We start from the raw sequence: 13573 nt of genomic DNA on the forward strand, positions 1-13573 counted from the left end.
TTTTTTTTTTTTTTTTTTTTGTGATACGTTTTTTTTTAAGTATTGATTTCGATTTGTTGATTGTACAGCAGGATTGGGCATCCGGGTTACCATTAAACCGGAATATCGAATTACTCCTCCGGTGAGTTTTGATTTTGAGTTTCATCGATTTCTGAATTGAATCGCGATATGATCGACTTTCCGGTTATTAAATCTGGTAATGGAAATGTTTGCTTCGGATTTTAATGGATCGATAATTTTCTTTTAGCCTCAATTATCGCCACAAGTTGGAGATATTCCTCGGAGCAATTTCCAATTTGATTTTGAGTTTGAGAAAAAGGTTTTAGCTGAAGCAGAGAAAGAAACTCCGAATTGGAATCGGTTTGGGTTGGAACACCCTCCTTCTAGACCAGTAGAGTCGTCATCTTCAATGGTACCTTCTTTTCCTTCTTATGTTCTAATGTTCTTTTTTTCTTCATCAAATAGCTTCATAATATAACTTTAACTTTCTAACCAGGGGTTAATCAAGGAAAATTTCATTTACCCAAAGCATATTTGTAACTTTTAATCCGTCTTGGGTTGATTTCTTTCCTTCATATCATGTATCTCATATATATTATATTCCTTGGCAATTTTATTTATTTATTAATTTTGTACTTTGTGTTAATTGTCTCTTGAACAAGAAAGATTATCTAGTCGGTACTAGATACTATTTGATTGCCTTCTTCTTAAAATGGTATTATATGGTGTGTCTTCAAGGCTTCAGTTACCTCTTTTCCGTTTGGAGGTCTACATATTTCCACAATCTATTATCCTCGTCGTTATGAGTATACATGTTTCCTTGTAGGGTTCTCCAGGAGATCCAGTTGTGAACAAGTATGTTGCATCTGGCTTGAGTCGGGAAGCAGTTTCACTTGCAGTTGCTAATTATGGAGACAATCCAACCAAGGTAACTATGAATGATTGATGGAGTTACGTCCTAGGGGAATGGGATATGATCTTATTGTAATGTATTGTATTTATGGCATTTGATATATACTTGATAAACCACCATGATTGACATAGGGCTTAGTCCATAATGGCCAATGTAAATAATAAAATACTTAAAAAAGAACAGATTCAAACCATTTGTGGCCACCTGTGACCTACAAATTCTCTTGTCAAACAAATATTGTAGAGTTAGATAGTCGTGTCTCATAAGAATAGTTAATTTATATGTAGTCCATTTATACACAATTGTGAAGGGGTCCTCTTGATTGAGAGGGATATCCTTCGGAGCATAAATAGAGGTGATGCATGGTTGTTGTCTAGCTCGTGTTGTAAGGTGTTAGGATAAGTCCAATGAGTCTAACCCTCTTGTTTATTTGCCACAATGGTTGGGATATATATGTATATTCTTGATCATGTGTAAAGGGCTTGCAGGATTATCTTTACTTCTCCATGTACTATAATCAAGTTGCTCATTTGCTTGCGATGCACAGATGGCGGATCTATCAACTCTTTGATGTTATCTTATAACTTATGCTATTTAATTTAATTTTACCTCACCTTTTATAAGGTTGAATATAGCAATGTTACCTCACATTTTACGAGGTTAAAATATAGTCTCATTTTCGTTCTTATTTAGTTCCAAACTCTAATAGAGTCCTGATTTAGTTCCTCCTCTATTCCATCTCGTAAAGTACTCTTTTTGTTTGTTTTTTTGGTTTGGATTTGCTGACTGACTTGAGCGTAATTTTGTAGGTTCAAGAATTTGTGAAAGGCTACACACTCCTACGAGAGATGGGATTTCCATCCAACAAAGTGGTCGAGGCATTACTCATGTATGACAACGACACTGATAAAGCTGTAGCTCACTTTCTTGGCGGTACGTCATAAAATAAGCGTCATAAAATAAGAATTCTGGAAATGATTGTGTTGTACTTCCAACTATGGCACCTTTGTATATGACAACAGAGGCCACTTGAGATTGTAAATTTGACAAAGAATATAGGCGTTTGTAGTGCTGACTATTTGGTTTTGGTTGATATTTTGGGAGCAGTATGATGATATTATCCATATGTTATACCAAAGTTATCACCTTTCTAGTAATGATTATGTATGGAATTTTGTTTTTGAACTTGTTTGATAATATTACCAGATAAAACTTTGACAAACTCATACTGAGTTCTTCATGCATGAATTTCCCTTCAAGAGGGGGGGATCTTGAAGCAAAGAAACATGCTTATGACATAAAATAGTTGCTGGAATTCAGTTTTAAGCTCTGTACAAAACGAAAGGCAGATGCTCAATTGTAGCTTACTACAAATTGAGCATAATAGTTTCCAGTTCTAATAGTTTAGTTCATGTTGAATGCTTGGAATTCAGTTTAGTTCCAAGTTCTAATAGTTTAGTTCATGTTCAATGCTGGAATTCAGTTTAGTTCCAAGTTCTAATAGTTTCCAGATGCTGAATTGTAGCTTACAAATAAGTGAGCACCCATTAATGGCGAAACCTGCTTACCCACCTGACCAAATAGCTAGGGAGAGGAAAGGTTCCTTTTTTTAGGGTACCCCCGGGAACAGATCCAGTGAAAACGGGGTGGGGCCTGTAGCTCAGAGGATTAGAGCACGTGGCTACGAACCACGGTGTCGGGGGTTCGAATCCCTCCTCGCCCACAACCGGCCAAAAAGGGAAGGACTTTTCCCTCTGGGGGTAGGAAAATCATGATCGGGATAGCGGACCCTTGTCTTCACTCCACTTCATAGACATCTCTATCCACATCTTGTACATTTTTTGAAATACACCTTCAAAAGGGAAGTAAAAAATTTAAGATTACAAGTTTTTCAAAATTGATTCTTACCCAGCTAAAAACTTATACATGGTTGCAAGAAGACAAAAAAATCAAAATAAAAATGGTTATAAAAGATTTGAATATAATATTAACATAACAAAATTTTAATTGTTTAATCAATGTCAAATCATCATTTAATCTCAATAATTTATGCTTATTTATTTATTTATTTTTATGCATTCAGTAAGTTTGATTTTGAATTTAGGTCCTAACCAAATTTAAAAAGTTTTAAAATTAATTATATTTTATATTATATTTATGAATTTTTAAAAATTTAGCCACAGACACAAATTAGAATATAATTTAACCAACAAAATTAAAATGATATTATTAAATTGTACTTTAAAAAAGAAAAAAAAAGAATTATATTAAAATAATGGAATCGATCAAATGAAAAATAATATATTTATATATCCGTGAAAAAAACGCTAAGGGAGGGCCCACAACTGTCGCAAGAATATGAAACTGTACCAATCAGAAGCCGCGAGATTTAGAGGGCCCCACACTAAACGCTCTCAATAAATACTCTTTTTTTCTTTACCAATTCTCTTTCTTCTTCTATTTTCGCTATCCTCTTCCTTACGAGCCCTCACGGCTTAGAGATCCAGAAACCAAAAATCTAACTGTGAGGGATTTTCTTCAATCTTTGCTTCTCAGGTATTCTTGTTTATCCGTATATGCAAATATTTTGTTTTCATTTTCCCTGGATTGATCTGATGGCAGTGGTCTTTAGCTGTCATTTCTAGGTTTTTTCTGATGGCGTCTAAGCGGATCTTGAAGGAGCTCAAGGACTTGCAGAAGGATCCTCCCACGTCTTGCAGTGCTGGTATTTTGTTTCTTTTTATGTCCTTTTTGTTTTGATCACGATCTTTGCTCTTTTGCGTGTTTGCTGCTGGTTGGAATCGGATTGTTTTAGTTTTGATCTGATTGAGAAGATTCTGCTTGGATTGGTGTTGAAAATGTGTTTGTAATTTCATGATGGTTTGAATTACGATGCTTTCTGATTTTAATTTCTAGTGGTGTTTTTGTGTGCTATGAATGAGATTGAAAACGCATTTCCTTTGAAACGGCATGGATAATCAATAGTTACAGCCTCCAGGAAACTTTTGGTATATATGTAATTTTTCTGTAGTCTTTTCAAAGACATATTTCCATTCTTAGCCCCCGTATCTTAACTATGTTCACTGGTGAATGTTAGAATTGGTTGATGCTAGGCTTACATCGAATGATAGGATGAATTAGGCCACCTAAACTAGGAAACTTCTAATTCCTCCAAATTTCTAAGAAGTTGTCAATTTTGACTTTTCCTCTCTTAGATGACATAATTTCTCCTCAATTTTTTTTTATCAAACTATCTAATTAATCATGTCATATAGTCTTTATCATCAACTAATTCTAACATTCACTAGTAGGAAGGGTAACATTCAAAAACTAATTTCAACACAATAGACTAAATTGAAGCTTTTTAAACAATTGGGGTTAAATTGAGAAAACATCCCAACATTAGGGGCTAAAAAATATGTGAAGACTTTCATTTATATATGTTCATAAATGTTTAGGGCTTATAATTTTAAATGGAAGTCGCAAGTCTTCCTTTGTTGATACGTTCTGCAACGATCACAGGTCCTGTAGCTGAAGACATGTTTCATTGGCAAGCAACCATAATGGGACCTCCAGATAGTCCCTATGCTGGTGGTGTCTTCCTTGTCACCATTCACTTCCCTCCAGATTACCCATTTAAGCCTCCTAAGGTATTTCCTTCTTTGTCAATTTTGTATCCTTATCACACTCCCATTCTCCTGATTTTGTCCATTATGAGCATTCACGCGCGTATTAGTTTTGATTTTAGCATCAGGGCTTTAGATTTCCAAATATATGGCAACTAAGGACTCATACTTATCTAATAAGCACTTGTGTACAAACATTTGTATGAGCAACTCATGCAGACTATAGACCTATTTTACATTCGGATATTTGTTTGGAACTTCAGGCAATGTTACTGGGATCTCTCAGACATGACCTATGATCTAAATCATGGAAATAGTTGCTTCTCCTGCTGAACACCTATAACTTCTATCCATAGTATTGTTGAATGCAAAATGACTACTTTTTGTTCGTTCAACTCATATAAATAATAAATTTTCAGGTAGCGTTCAGAACAAAGGTATTCCACCCAAATATAAACAGCAACGGAAGCATTTGCCTGGACATATTGAAAGAACAGTGGAGCCCTGCCCTAACCATTTCTAAGGTTCCATCCCCTGAAATTTCATTGAAGATCATAGTAAATTATCATATGACACATCTCACACACTGCATCGTTTCCCTTTCTCCATAATAATAATTATGATAAAAATATTGCCTGCATCCACAACGGTCATTTTAAGATATTGAAATCAGACATGAAAATGTGGCCTGATGCATCTCTCAGGCTCAGTTGAAAGTTGGTAACTATATTGAATGGTACACTAAAATATTTATTTTAAGCATGTTCTTTTGATGAAGTTGATGTGCTTTCTATCCACTGCATTAGATTTCTCACTTTCATGGCGAACTTCACATAATAGGTCCCTGCTCAGATTTAGGGAAAATCTGATCTAGTTCGAATTAATAGGGGTTTGTTGCACTGCATTGTTCTATAATTTTGATTGATGAATCATGGGCTGTAAGTTTCTATTGAACGGATGGATCATTGATTTGTTAAGGTGTTGCTATCAATCTGTTCTTTGTTAACGGATCCTAACCCCGATGATCCGTTGGTGCCGGAGATTGCTCACATGTACAAGACAGACAGGAACAAGTATGAAACCACTGCAAGGAGCTGGACCCAGAAGTATGCCATGGGGTAGGTAAGATAGTATCGTATCCCAATCCCCCATACCCCTTGTAAGTTGGGAGGAGTCTATTGTCATTTTATATGCCTGGCAAATCTGTATGCAATTGTAATTCTGTTTCAATCCCTCTGAAAAAGAAATGCACCAAATATTTGGTGCAACAATAGCTTTGTGAAAGAAGGTAAAAGCATGTTTTTCCGTTGTTATGCATGGATAATGTGAGCTCTGTTTAGGGTTTTGGATGAATGTAATCGTGCTCCTTGAACATCTCTCCCTTGTTTTCTGATCTGTTCTATTAGGGATTGGACCAATATATGTCTCTTTGAAATATATTCGAACTTTTGAGTACCACATAGGTCTCTTTGAAAACTCCAAAACTTAAAAGAAACTAGGATGAGAACACTTCCTTCTGTGCATTGTGGGTTCCAAGGAATATTCATCAGAGTATTCAGTGAGGGACTTGAATGTATTTGGATAAAGGCTAATATATTTTATTTATCTTTTTGAAGTTCACAAATCTATTGTTTGTTTCACGAGCTTTAATCATACCAAGTGTTTAACCTGTAATTTATGAATTATTTTAGTATTTTAAAATAGGGCTCGATGTAAAAAAATATGGCCGAATTTATATTGATTTCTAAAACTCAAAATAAGTATGGAATAAATTTATAGTTTTAATTAAAATTAAAAAAAAAAAAAAGAAAGTAGATAAACACTCCTTTTACAAGTTCGAATATTTCTTAAAAACTCAGCCATGAAAAAGTAAATTTACGAAGGAAATAAAAATTGAAAAAGAAAGGAGAAAAAAAAAAAAAAAGGAGAAAGAGGACATAAATAATAAAGAGCTGTGTTGGGTGTCGCGTAGATATCGGTGTGTAGCAGAAACGGCGTCGTTTTATACCGTCCTTCTCTTGCTTTCTATTTGATATTTGTACATATGCAGCTAAATTTCATATTTTTTTCTCTCCTTTTTTTTCCTCCTATTTTCATATCTAGTCACCCTAAATATTAAATATACGTAGGTCGAGTAGATATTTGAAAAGCTCCACCAAACTCACAATTTTCAGTAAACTTACATAATAGGGTCATTTATGTAGTATTTATCAACCCTCTCATAAAATAATTTGAATCGGAGTTTATAAACAAGTTTTATTTACTCTTGATCTTCTGTGTTTATAATGGATCTATGATGTGATTCTAAAAAATTACTAATACAAAGTCATTTATGGTTGACCGAGATATATAATTCAAGTTTTCATAACTAAAGTCATTTATAGCTGACCCAATAGATAATTTGCGGTTTTCATGACTGACCGACCCAGATAGATGATTCCAGTTTTCATGGTAAGTGGCTAAATGTTTGATCTAATCCTCAGGTAAGTGTTAATTGTTATATGTTATAGATAGTTTTTGTAAAATGTTTATGAAAGTGATTATGAGAAACATTTGAATATTTTTATAATATCTCTATCTTTTAGTTTTCCTTTTCCCTTTATTCCTTTTTTTTTTTCTCTCTAGAATGCAAATTCAGAGATTCCGCCATTAACCCTCAGCTCTGAAACTACCATGGAAGTTCAAACCTTTCTTTGCCGAAAACCCACCTCGGAATCACCGGAAAACACCGCCGGTTCAAGAATCGTAAGGATCTCGATGATCGATCCGGAGGCCACCGACTCGTCATCCAGCGACGAAGAAGGTGCGAGTTTCACACGCCGCCGTGTGAAGCGTTACATTCGCGAGATCACCATCGGGACGCTGCCGATTGGCGGCGGTGGCCGAAAGATGATAACGAAGAAGAAGAAGAATAAAAAGACGGCGATGGGTAATGTGAAGAAGTTCCGCGGCGTCCGGCGGCGTCCGTGGGGGAAATGGGCGGCGGAGATACGGGACCCCGGTCGCCGTGTACGGATGTGGTTGGGGACATACGACACGGCGGAGGATGCCGCCATGGTATACAACAGAGCCGCCGAGAAACTCCGGGAATCCGCCGCTCCAACAAATTTCCTCACTCCTCTGCCGCTAACAGAGCCTGCCGTAAAGCCATCGTCTCCGACGAACCTTTCATCTCCAACGTCAGTCCTCCAATACAGAACCCACTCCACCGATTTCTCGCCGCCATTCCAGACCGCCGCAACTGGTGGCGCTGCCGAAGAATTCCCGGCGGTTGATTTCCCCTTCTTCGACGATATATTCAAATCGATTCTTTTTGAACCACCTCTGGTTCTCGAGTACCAAACATCTGTAATACAGAAGACTCCACGGATCGGCTATGACTCCAGCGGCGGTGGAGACGACGGCGACCCTGTTTCCGCGGTAAGAGGAGAAGATCATGATTATTTTGAAGAAATTTTGATGGGTTCGGATCCTTTGGTGGTTCTGTAGAGGAATTGGGAGAGTGACAGCGCTTAGTCGTCGGCAAATGTGCCGCCGCCTGCCTATTTTCTGGCCGATTTTCTTCCGGCCGCCGCAACGGAATCTCTATTGGATCGGTTTTTGTTTGTTTTGTTGTTATTTCAATTTTTTAATAATACTTTTTTTTTCTTTTTTCGTTTTTTTTGTTACTTATTTTATTTTATTTTCTGTAAGAAATATTATTTTATAATTATATACTTATAAAATAGATTATACTAAGTACTTAAAAGCAAATATAACAAAAAAAAAAAAAAAAAGATACTTAATTTTAAAATTTAACATTTCCAATATAATTTTACAATTTTAATTTAATTTTTTATAGAATAATAATTTTTAATTGAAATTCCTAATTTAGCCTCTTATTTTAGATCAACAACAACCTTCTTCCAAATATTTTCTTAGGAATTCTGAACAAAATTTCTAAGAAATGTCTTAATTTCAAAGGAAATTCCCATAAATTTCATGAGAAATAATCAAATAGTTGAAGAAGAGGGTAAAATGGTAACTTTGCTTTTTCTCATAATATTTCGCACCCTAAATTAAATAGAATTAATCAGAATTACGTAGAAATTTAAAATGGTTGGACCAATAAATACAATAAATATAACAAATTAAAGTAGAATATTTAAAAATGAAAGAAAATAAAATAAATGTGTGGAAAGGGAATTTAGGGCGAATAATTAGGTATTTACTAAGAAATTTAGGAGGTCAATATGAAAGGTTAGAAGAGTGGCCCTAAGCCGCGGGGAGCAATAGAACCAAAGTTCTTGGACCTTCTTCTCGTCTCTTCTTCCGCTTTCTTCTGGTGAGTCTTCCTTCTTCCTGTTCTCCCAGCAATTTGCAGAGCTCGTTTGTTTTTGTTTTTCCATTCTCCAACTGCATATTGCAATCGCCGTTCCAGCATGAACATTCATCCATTCATATAACCCTATCGGGTTTCGGCTCTTGTTGATGTTTCATTTGAGAAGCGAGTGTTTCGATTGTGCAGGATGAACTCGTTGGCGGAGAGGATGGTCAAATCGGAGCGAGGGCATGGTTCTTGGATTGGCTCGGCGGCGGAAGCTCAGAGAATCGAGAGATGTGAGCGTGATTCTGCGATGTTGGTTGTTGAGAGTGATGGTGTGAGGCTTTCTGCTTCTCCGTCTCGGTGTTCGAATGATAATTCTCCTTCTGGTAAATTGGGGGTTGTAGAACGCGCTGTCTCTGCTGCTGGTGCCGCCTTTCTTTCGGCGATTATTGTCAATCCTCTTGATGTTGTCAAGGTAATGTTGAATCAGAGTTCTCTCTGTTTTTGAGGTTTTAAATACTTGAATCGTGAGGGAGTGATTGCAAGACTACGGCGGGGGTAAAATCATATGGTCAATTAAGTGCCTTTGGGGACAAGTTACGAGCCTGCTCTTTGTTTGTTTTTTAATTTTTAAATATCATATTGTTATCTGGCTCTCTACACCACGGGCGTGCATGTTTTTGAACATTCCTTGATTAGATGAACTTTGGTGAATAAACGGTTCTTTGTTGAGAGAAATTTATTTAGGTGCGTAGGATGGAAGGTGGTTTAATAAATATATCCTTCCTACTGGGCTATTTAAGATGATCTGATGATTCTTCAACTCCTTCAGTTTATTCAAATGTTTAAACTTTGGAGAAATAAGGAAAGGGATTATTGTTAATTTTAGGTTAAGTAACAAGTTTAGTCTTGGACTTAGCAATTATATTACTTTCGATTTTGACTTTATCAATTCCCTATTTGAATATTGACGTGGTATGTGTTTTGGGCTAATGAGCGATGATTGGAAAGAAGATGTATCAGCAAGGGAATGGTTAACCTAGATAAAGTAAGGGTGAGCAAGCCAAAAAAAAAAAAAAAGTATGGTGCCTGTCCATCTTTTTGAATTTTTGGCATGGCCTGCTTACATTTTATCTTGCTACTTTGGCACATGTAGAATTATCACTTATTAGTTCAATCAAGGTGTGAATTCAATATTTAAGCATCGATGTTAATGTCAGGTACTTATTAGAGTCAAAATAGTCAAGGGAACAAGTTTTTTTTTTTTTTTTTTTTTTTTTTTTTTTTAAAAAAAAAAAAAACAATTCAAGGANTAAATTAATAGTTTAACCTGAAATTTATAGTTACAGATGGCTCCTTGAAAAGTAGAAGCAGTTTGAGATGTTCTTAAATTTTCTATATACTATTTGACCTTGAATCAGTGCATACATTGGGCCGCTCTTGCTTCTCCCTTGTGTTCTGCAACCTTGATTATATATTATTGGCCTCCCCAGCGTGCTCTGTGGTCTAATCATTTCTCTGTTTTTTGAATTATTAGACAAGGTTGCAAGCTCAAGCTGCTGGAGTTCCTTATTCGCATCCACTTAGTGACTGGACCAGTCGCATGGCATTTTTTGGACCAAATACGGTTTGTTCAATTACCTAGAAGTCTGATTCATTTTTTTTCCATCGTGGATATAGCTTCTTTAGAATCTAATCGTGTTTCTGATTTTTTATTTTGTATTTTCTATGTGATATATGATGTTACAGTGTATCGATATTTGATGTCTGGCTAATTACGTTAGTTTTCAGGGCATTCATTCCCTTTCTATGATTTGTTAATTTTTAATTTTTTTTAATGCAAATATTTTCCATACGTGTATATTGTCTATTGTTAACATGATATAATGTAGCTTTTTTTTTTTTGGCTCTTTCTAAAATCCCCAGACTAATCTGATCAAAGAGAACATGTATAATTAGATTGAATTGAATTCAAATAGTCACTTAATTTAAAGATTAAAACTTCGTTGACTTTGTGTTTATTCTTCTGGGCCAGGAATGAATACCTTACTTGATTTGTCTCGGAGATGATTGAGTTTCACTTCAAAAGCCATTAGTCATAAATCACGTCATAGAACCTAAACCCATGAAGCGTTTGTCCCTCTATTTCTAGTTGTGAAGTTTATAATCTGGATTGATTAGTAGAAGTACTTTAGGCATGCCATTTCAATTTTCTGGCTTGCATTCTCTAGTGCCTTTAGGGAATGACAATGTTCTGCGAGAGGCATGAGGATCTGTCATCATATTATCAAATCTTACTCTTAATGTTTTGCTTCATTTTGGAATTTGTATTTTTTAATATTTTTATGCTTCTACTGTCTTTTTGTTGGACTTGATATCTCTCTGTAGGTTTGAATTAATCTTTGATTGCTATATGCTGTGCCAGATGTTTGCAGATTTAAGGTGTTCTCCTTCATGTGCGCGTGCAGGGATTCATGGTACAGTAGCAATATGTCCTCCTGATTGTTTTCAGTACAAAGGGACGTTGGACGTCTTCTACAAAATCATTCGACAGGTTGGTCAATTTTCTCTAGTTAATCTTAACTGATGGATAAACTTGTGATTTATTTCTTTGTTTTTGCTTGAAAACTACTGCTTCTGGTATTGAATGATGTAACACAATTTGCTTGTAAAATAGATGCGTCTGCTAGTTAAAGTATGTTATGAACTATGTATTTGTTTTAGTAGTATTCATTACACGGTAAAATTCACAGGAAGGATTTGCAAGGTTATGGAGAGGCACAAATGCTGGCCTAGCTCTTGCTGTTCCCACGGTATGACATCATATTAATCCAAGGCCGCCCCTCTCATTGTCTAAAAGTTTTACGAGTAATGATTAATGTCTTTTTTATTTAAAAGAACAGGTGGGAATCTATCTACCTTGCTATGACATATTCCGAAATTGGTTAGAGGAGATCACTTCACAGAATCATCCTAGTGCTACTCCTTATGTTCCTTTAGTTGCTGGTGCTTTGGCACGGTCTTTGGCTTGTGCAACTTGTTATCCAATTGAGCTTGCTAGAACTCGAATGCAGGTAATATGAGCACCTGGAAGCACAGCTGAATCATCCTTAAGATGTTGCTTATCATTTGGGCCTAATTTGGAAGTTTTATATATATATATATATATAAATTAAGCTTGTTTATGAAGTATTTTCAAAATCATAGTTAAAATTTTAGAACGTAAAAGAATAATTTTAAAAAACACTTTTGACTACAATTTCTTTTTATTAATAGGAAGTTGCTCATGTCGTGGCATGCATTTAAATGAATGATATGGTTTTTTCTTAATGTATAGGCATTTAAGGAGATGCGAGTTGGCAAGAAGCCGCCTGGAGTCTGGCAGACTTTACTCGGTGTTGTCTCCAATGTTAAGAGCACAACTAATGGTGAAACTGTCTGTAAGTTAATTTCTAATCAATACTAATTTCTTTAAGAACATTCTTTATGCCTGGCCAAATTCCGGTTCAATTTCTTACCTTGGTTAGTTCAACTTTAGCCGCAAAAAGTTATCGTGCCCTATGGACTGGAATGGGGGCGCAACTTGCACGTGATGTTCCATTCTCAGCAATTTGTTGGTCAACCCTTGAACCAGTGAGAGTTTAGCTGTTAAGCTGTAGAGAGGTTTTATTAATCTTTAACCTACGGTACTCTATGTTTAACTGGGCTTCTTTCATATTTTTATAGGTCAGAAGGAAACTCCTTGGATTGGTAGGTGATGAAGCTAATGCAGCCACTGTGCTTGGGGCCAACTTTTCTGCTGGTTTTGTAGCTGGAAGTCTTTCTGCTGCAGCTACATGTCCCCTGGATGTTGCAAAAACCCGACGACAGATAGAGGTTTTTTTTTCTTTCTAAATATATTGCCTGTTGCCTGTAAGAGTTAAGAACTTTCGGGATTGTTAGAAAGTTAACCTATGTTGTCTGCTACACTACCCACACAATTCTAACTATAAATAATTAGGTCTGTTGTCCACATTTGAAGATGTAACAGATATATCCAAGGTTTTAGACACTGGTTCTGATTATTTTTCATTACACTTTCAGAAGGATCCGGTGAGAGCACTGAGAATGACAACAAGGCAGACTCTAATGGAGGTTTGGAGGTATCTCACTACTTCGGACTATCAAATTGTTGTAGGTTTTCATTATAGAGATGCTTTATCCTTAATTAGTTTCACTAGGAAGATAATACTCCATCAAGCACGAAAAATTTGGAAGGGCTTCATTATTATTTCGTCTATAATGAGCTATCCGATTGATGGTGCCTTGTGGTAACAAAGATATGATCTAAAGCAGCTTTAGTTTTTTAGTTTGATTTTCTTCTGTATATGACTAAAGTTAAATTCGACTTGAACCAGGGATGGTGGGTTGAAAGGACTATTTGCAGGAGTTGGACCTCGTGTTGGCCGTGCAGGCCCATCGGTTGGGATTGTGGTATCATTTTACGAAGTAGTGAAATATGTTCTTCATCATCAATATCCAACGTCAGCTTCATGACAGGGTAAGAGCTGCTTCTTACCCTCTTCCGGTGTAAGCTGTGCATAGGAGGAACTCGTCGACCAGGGAGCTTTTTTCTTTTTGTCTTACTATGGACGCATGGCAACCAAATGCAATGGGTATAACATCTCAGTTTTGTAGATTTTCTCTAGGCTAATAATAACCAACCCCCCCCCCCCCCCCCCCCCCCCC

The 13573-nt window shown here is 36.1% G+C and overlaps 3 protein-coding genes, 1 non-coding gene and 1 pseudogene across 4 annotated transcripts in view; all 5 read left to right on the plus strand.

Annotated features, from left to right (window-relative positions):
- Nucleotides 1-2095, plus strand: part of LOC111490923 (velvet complex subunit B) — a 2641-nt gene extending 546 nt beyond the window's left edge. Inside the window, exons 2-5 of the mRNA XM_023139582.1 lie at nt 69-121; nt 248-412; nt 827-928; nt 1723-2095. Coding sequence (XP_022995350.1) covers nt 69-121; nt 248-412; nt 827-928; nt 1723-1857 — 455 coding nt within the window. The 3' untranslated portion in view covers nt 1858-2095. The remainder of the gene's footprint in view (nt 1-68; nt 122-247; nt 413-826; nt 929-1722) is intronic.
- Nucleotides 2096-2562: 467 nt separating this feature from the next.
- TRNAR-ACG lies at nt 2563-2636 on the plus strand. The gene has a single exon. It is a non-coding gene; the product is annotated as a tRNA-Arg (tRNA).
- Nucleotides 2637-3359: 723 nt separating this feature from the next.
- Nucleotides 3360-5929, plus strand: LOC111490924 (annotated as a pseudogene).
- Nucleotides 5930-7091: 1162 nt separating this feature from the next.
- LOC111490922 (ethylene-responsive transcription factor CRF2-like) lies at nt 7092-8146 on the plus strand. Its single transcript, XM_023139580.1, has one exon. The coding sequence runs from the start codon at nt 7213-7215 to the stop codon at nt 8026-8028; it is 816 nt and encodes a 271-aa protein (XP_022995348.1). The 5' UTR covers nt 7092-7212; the 3' UTR covers nt 8029-8146.
- A 581-nt stretch (nt 8147-8727) lies between these two features.
- Nucleotides 8728-13572, plus strand: LOC111490921 (mitochondrial carrier protein MTM1-like). The gene is made up of 11 exons (XM_023139579.1): nt 8728-8863; nt 9047-9320; nt 10383-10472; nt 11271-11399; nt 11599-11658; nt 11749-11919; nt 12183-12285; nt 12384-12478; nt 12572-12721; nt 12929-12987; nt 13243-13572. Exons 2-11 carry the CDS (start codon nt 9048-9050, stop codon nt 13379-13381), a joined length of 1269 nt encoding a protein of 422 aa, XP_022995347.1. The 5' UTR covers nt 8728-8863; nt 9047; the 3' UTR covers nt 13382-13572.
- The last annotated feature ends 1 nt before the right edge of the window (nt 13573 follows it).

Source organism: Cucurbita maxima, unplaced genomic scaffold (assembly GCF_002738345.1).
Source record: "Cucurbita maxima cultivar Rimu unplaced genomic scaffold, Cmax_1.0 Cma_Scf00016, whole genome shotgun sequence".
In the NCBI taxonomy this organism is placed as follows: Eukaryota; Viridiplantae; Streptophyta; class Magnoliopsida; order Cucurbitales; family Cucurbitaceae; genus Cucurbita; species Cucurbita maxima.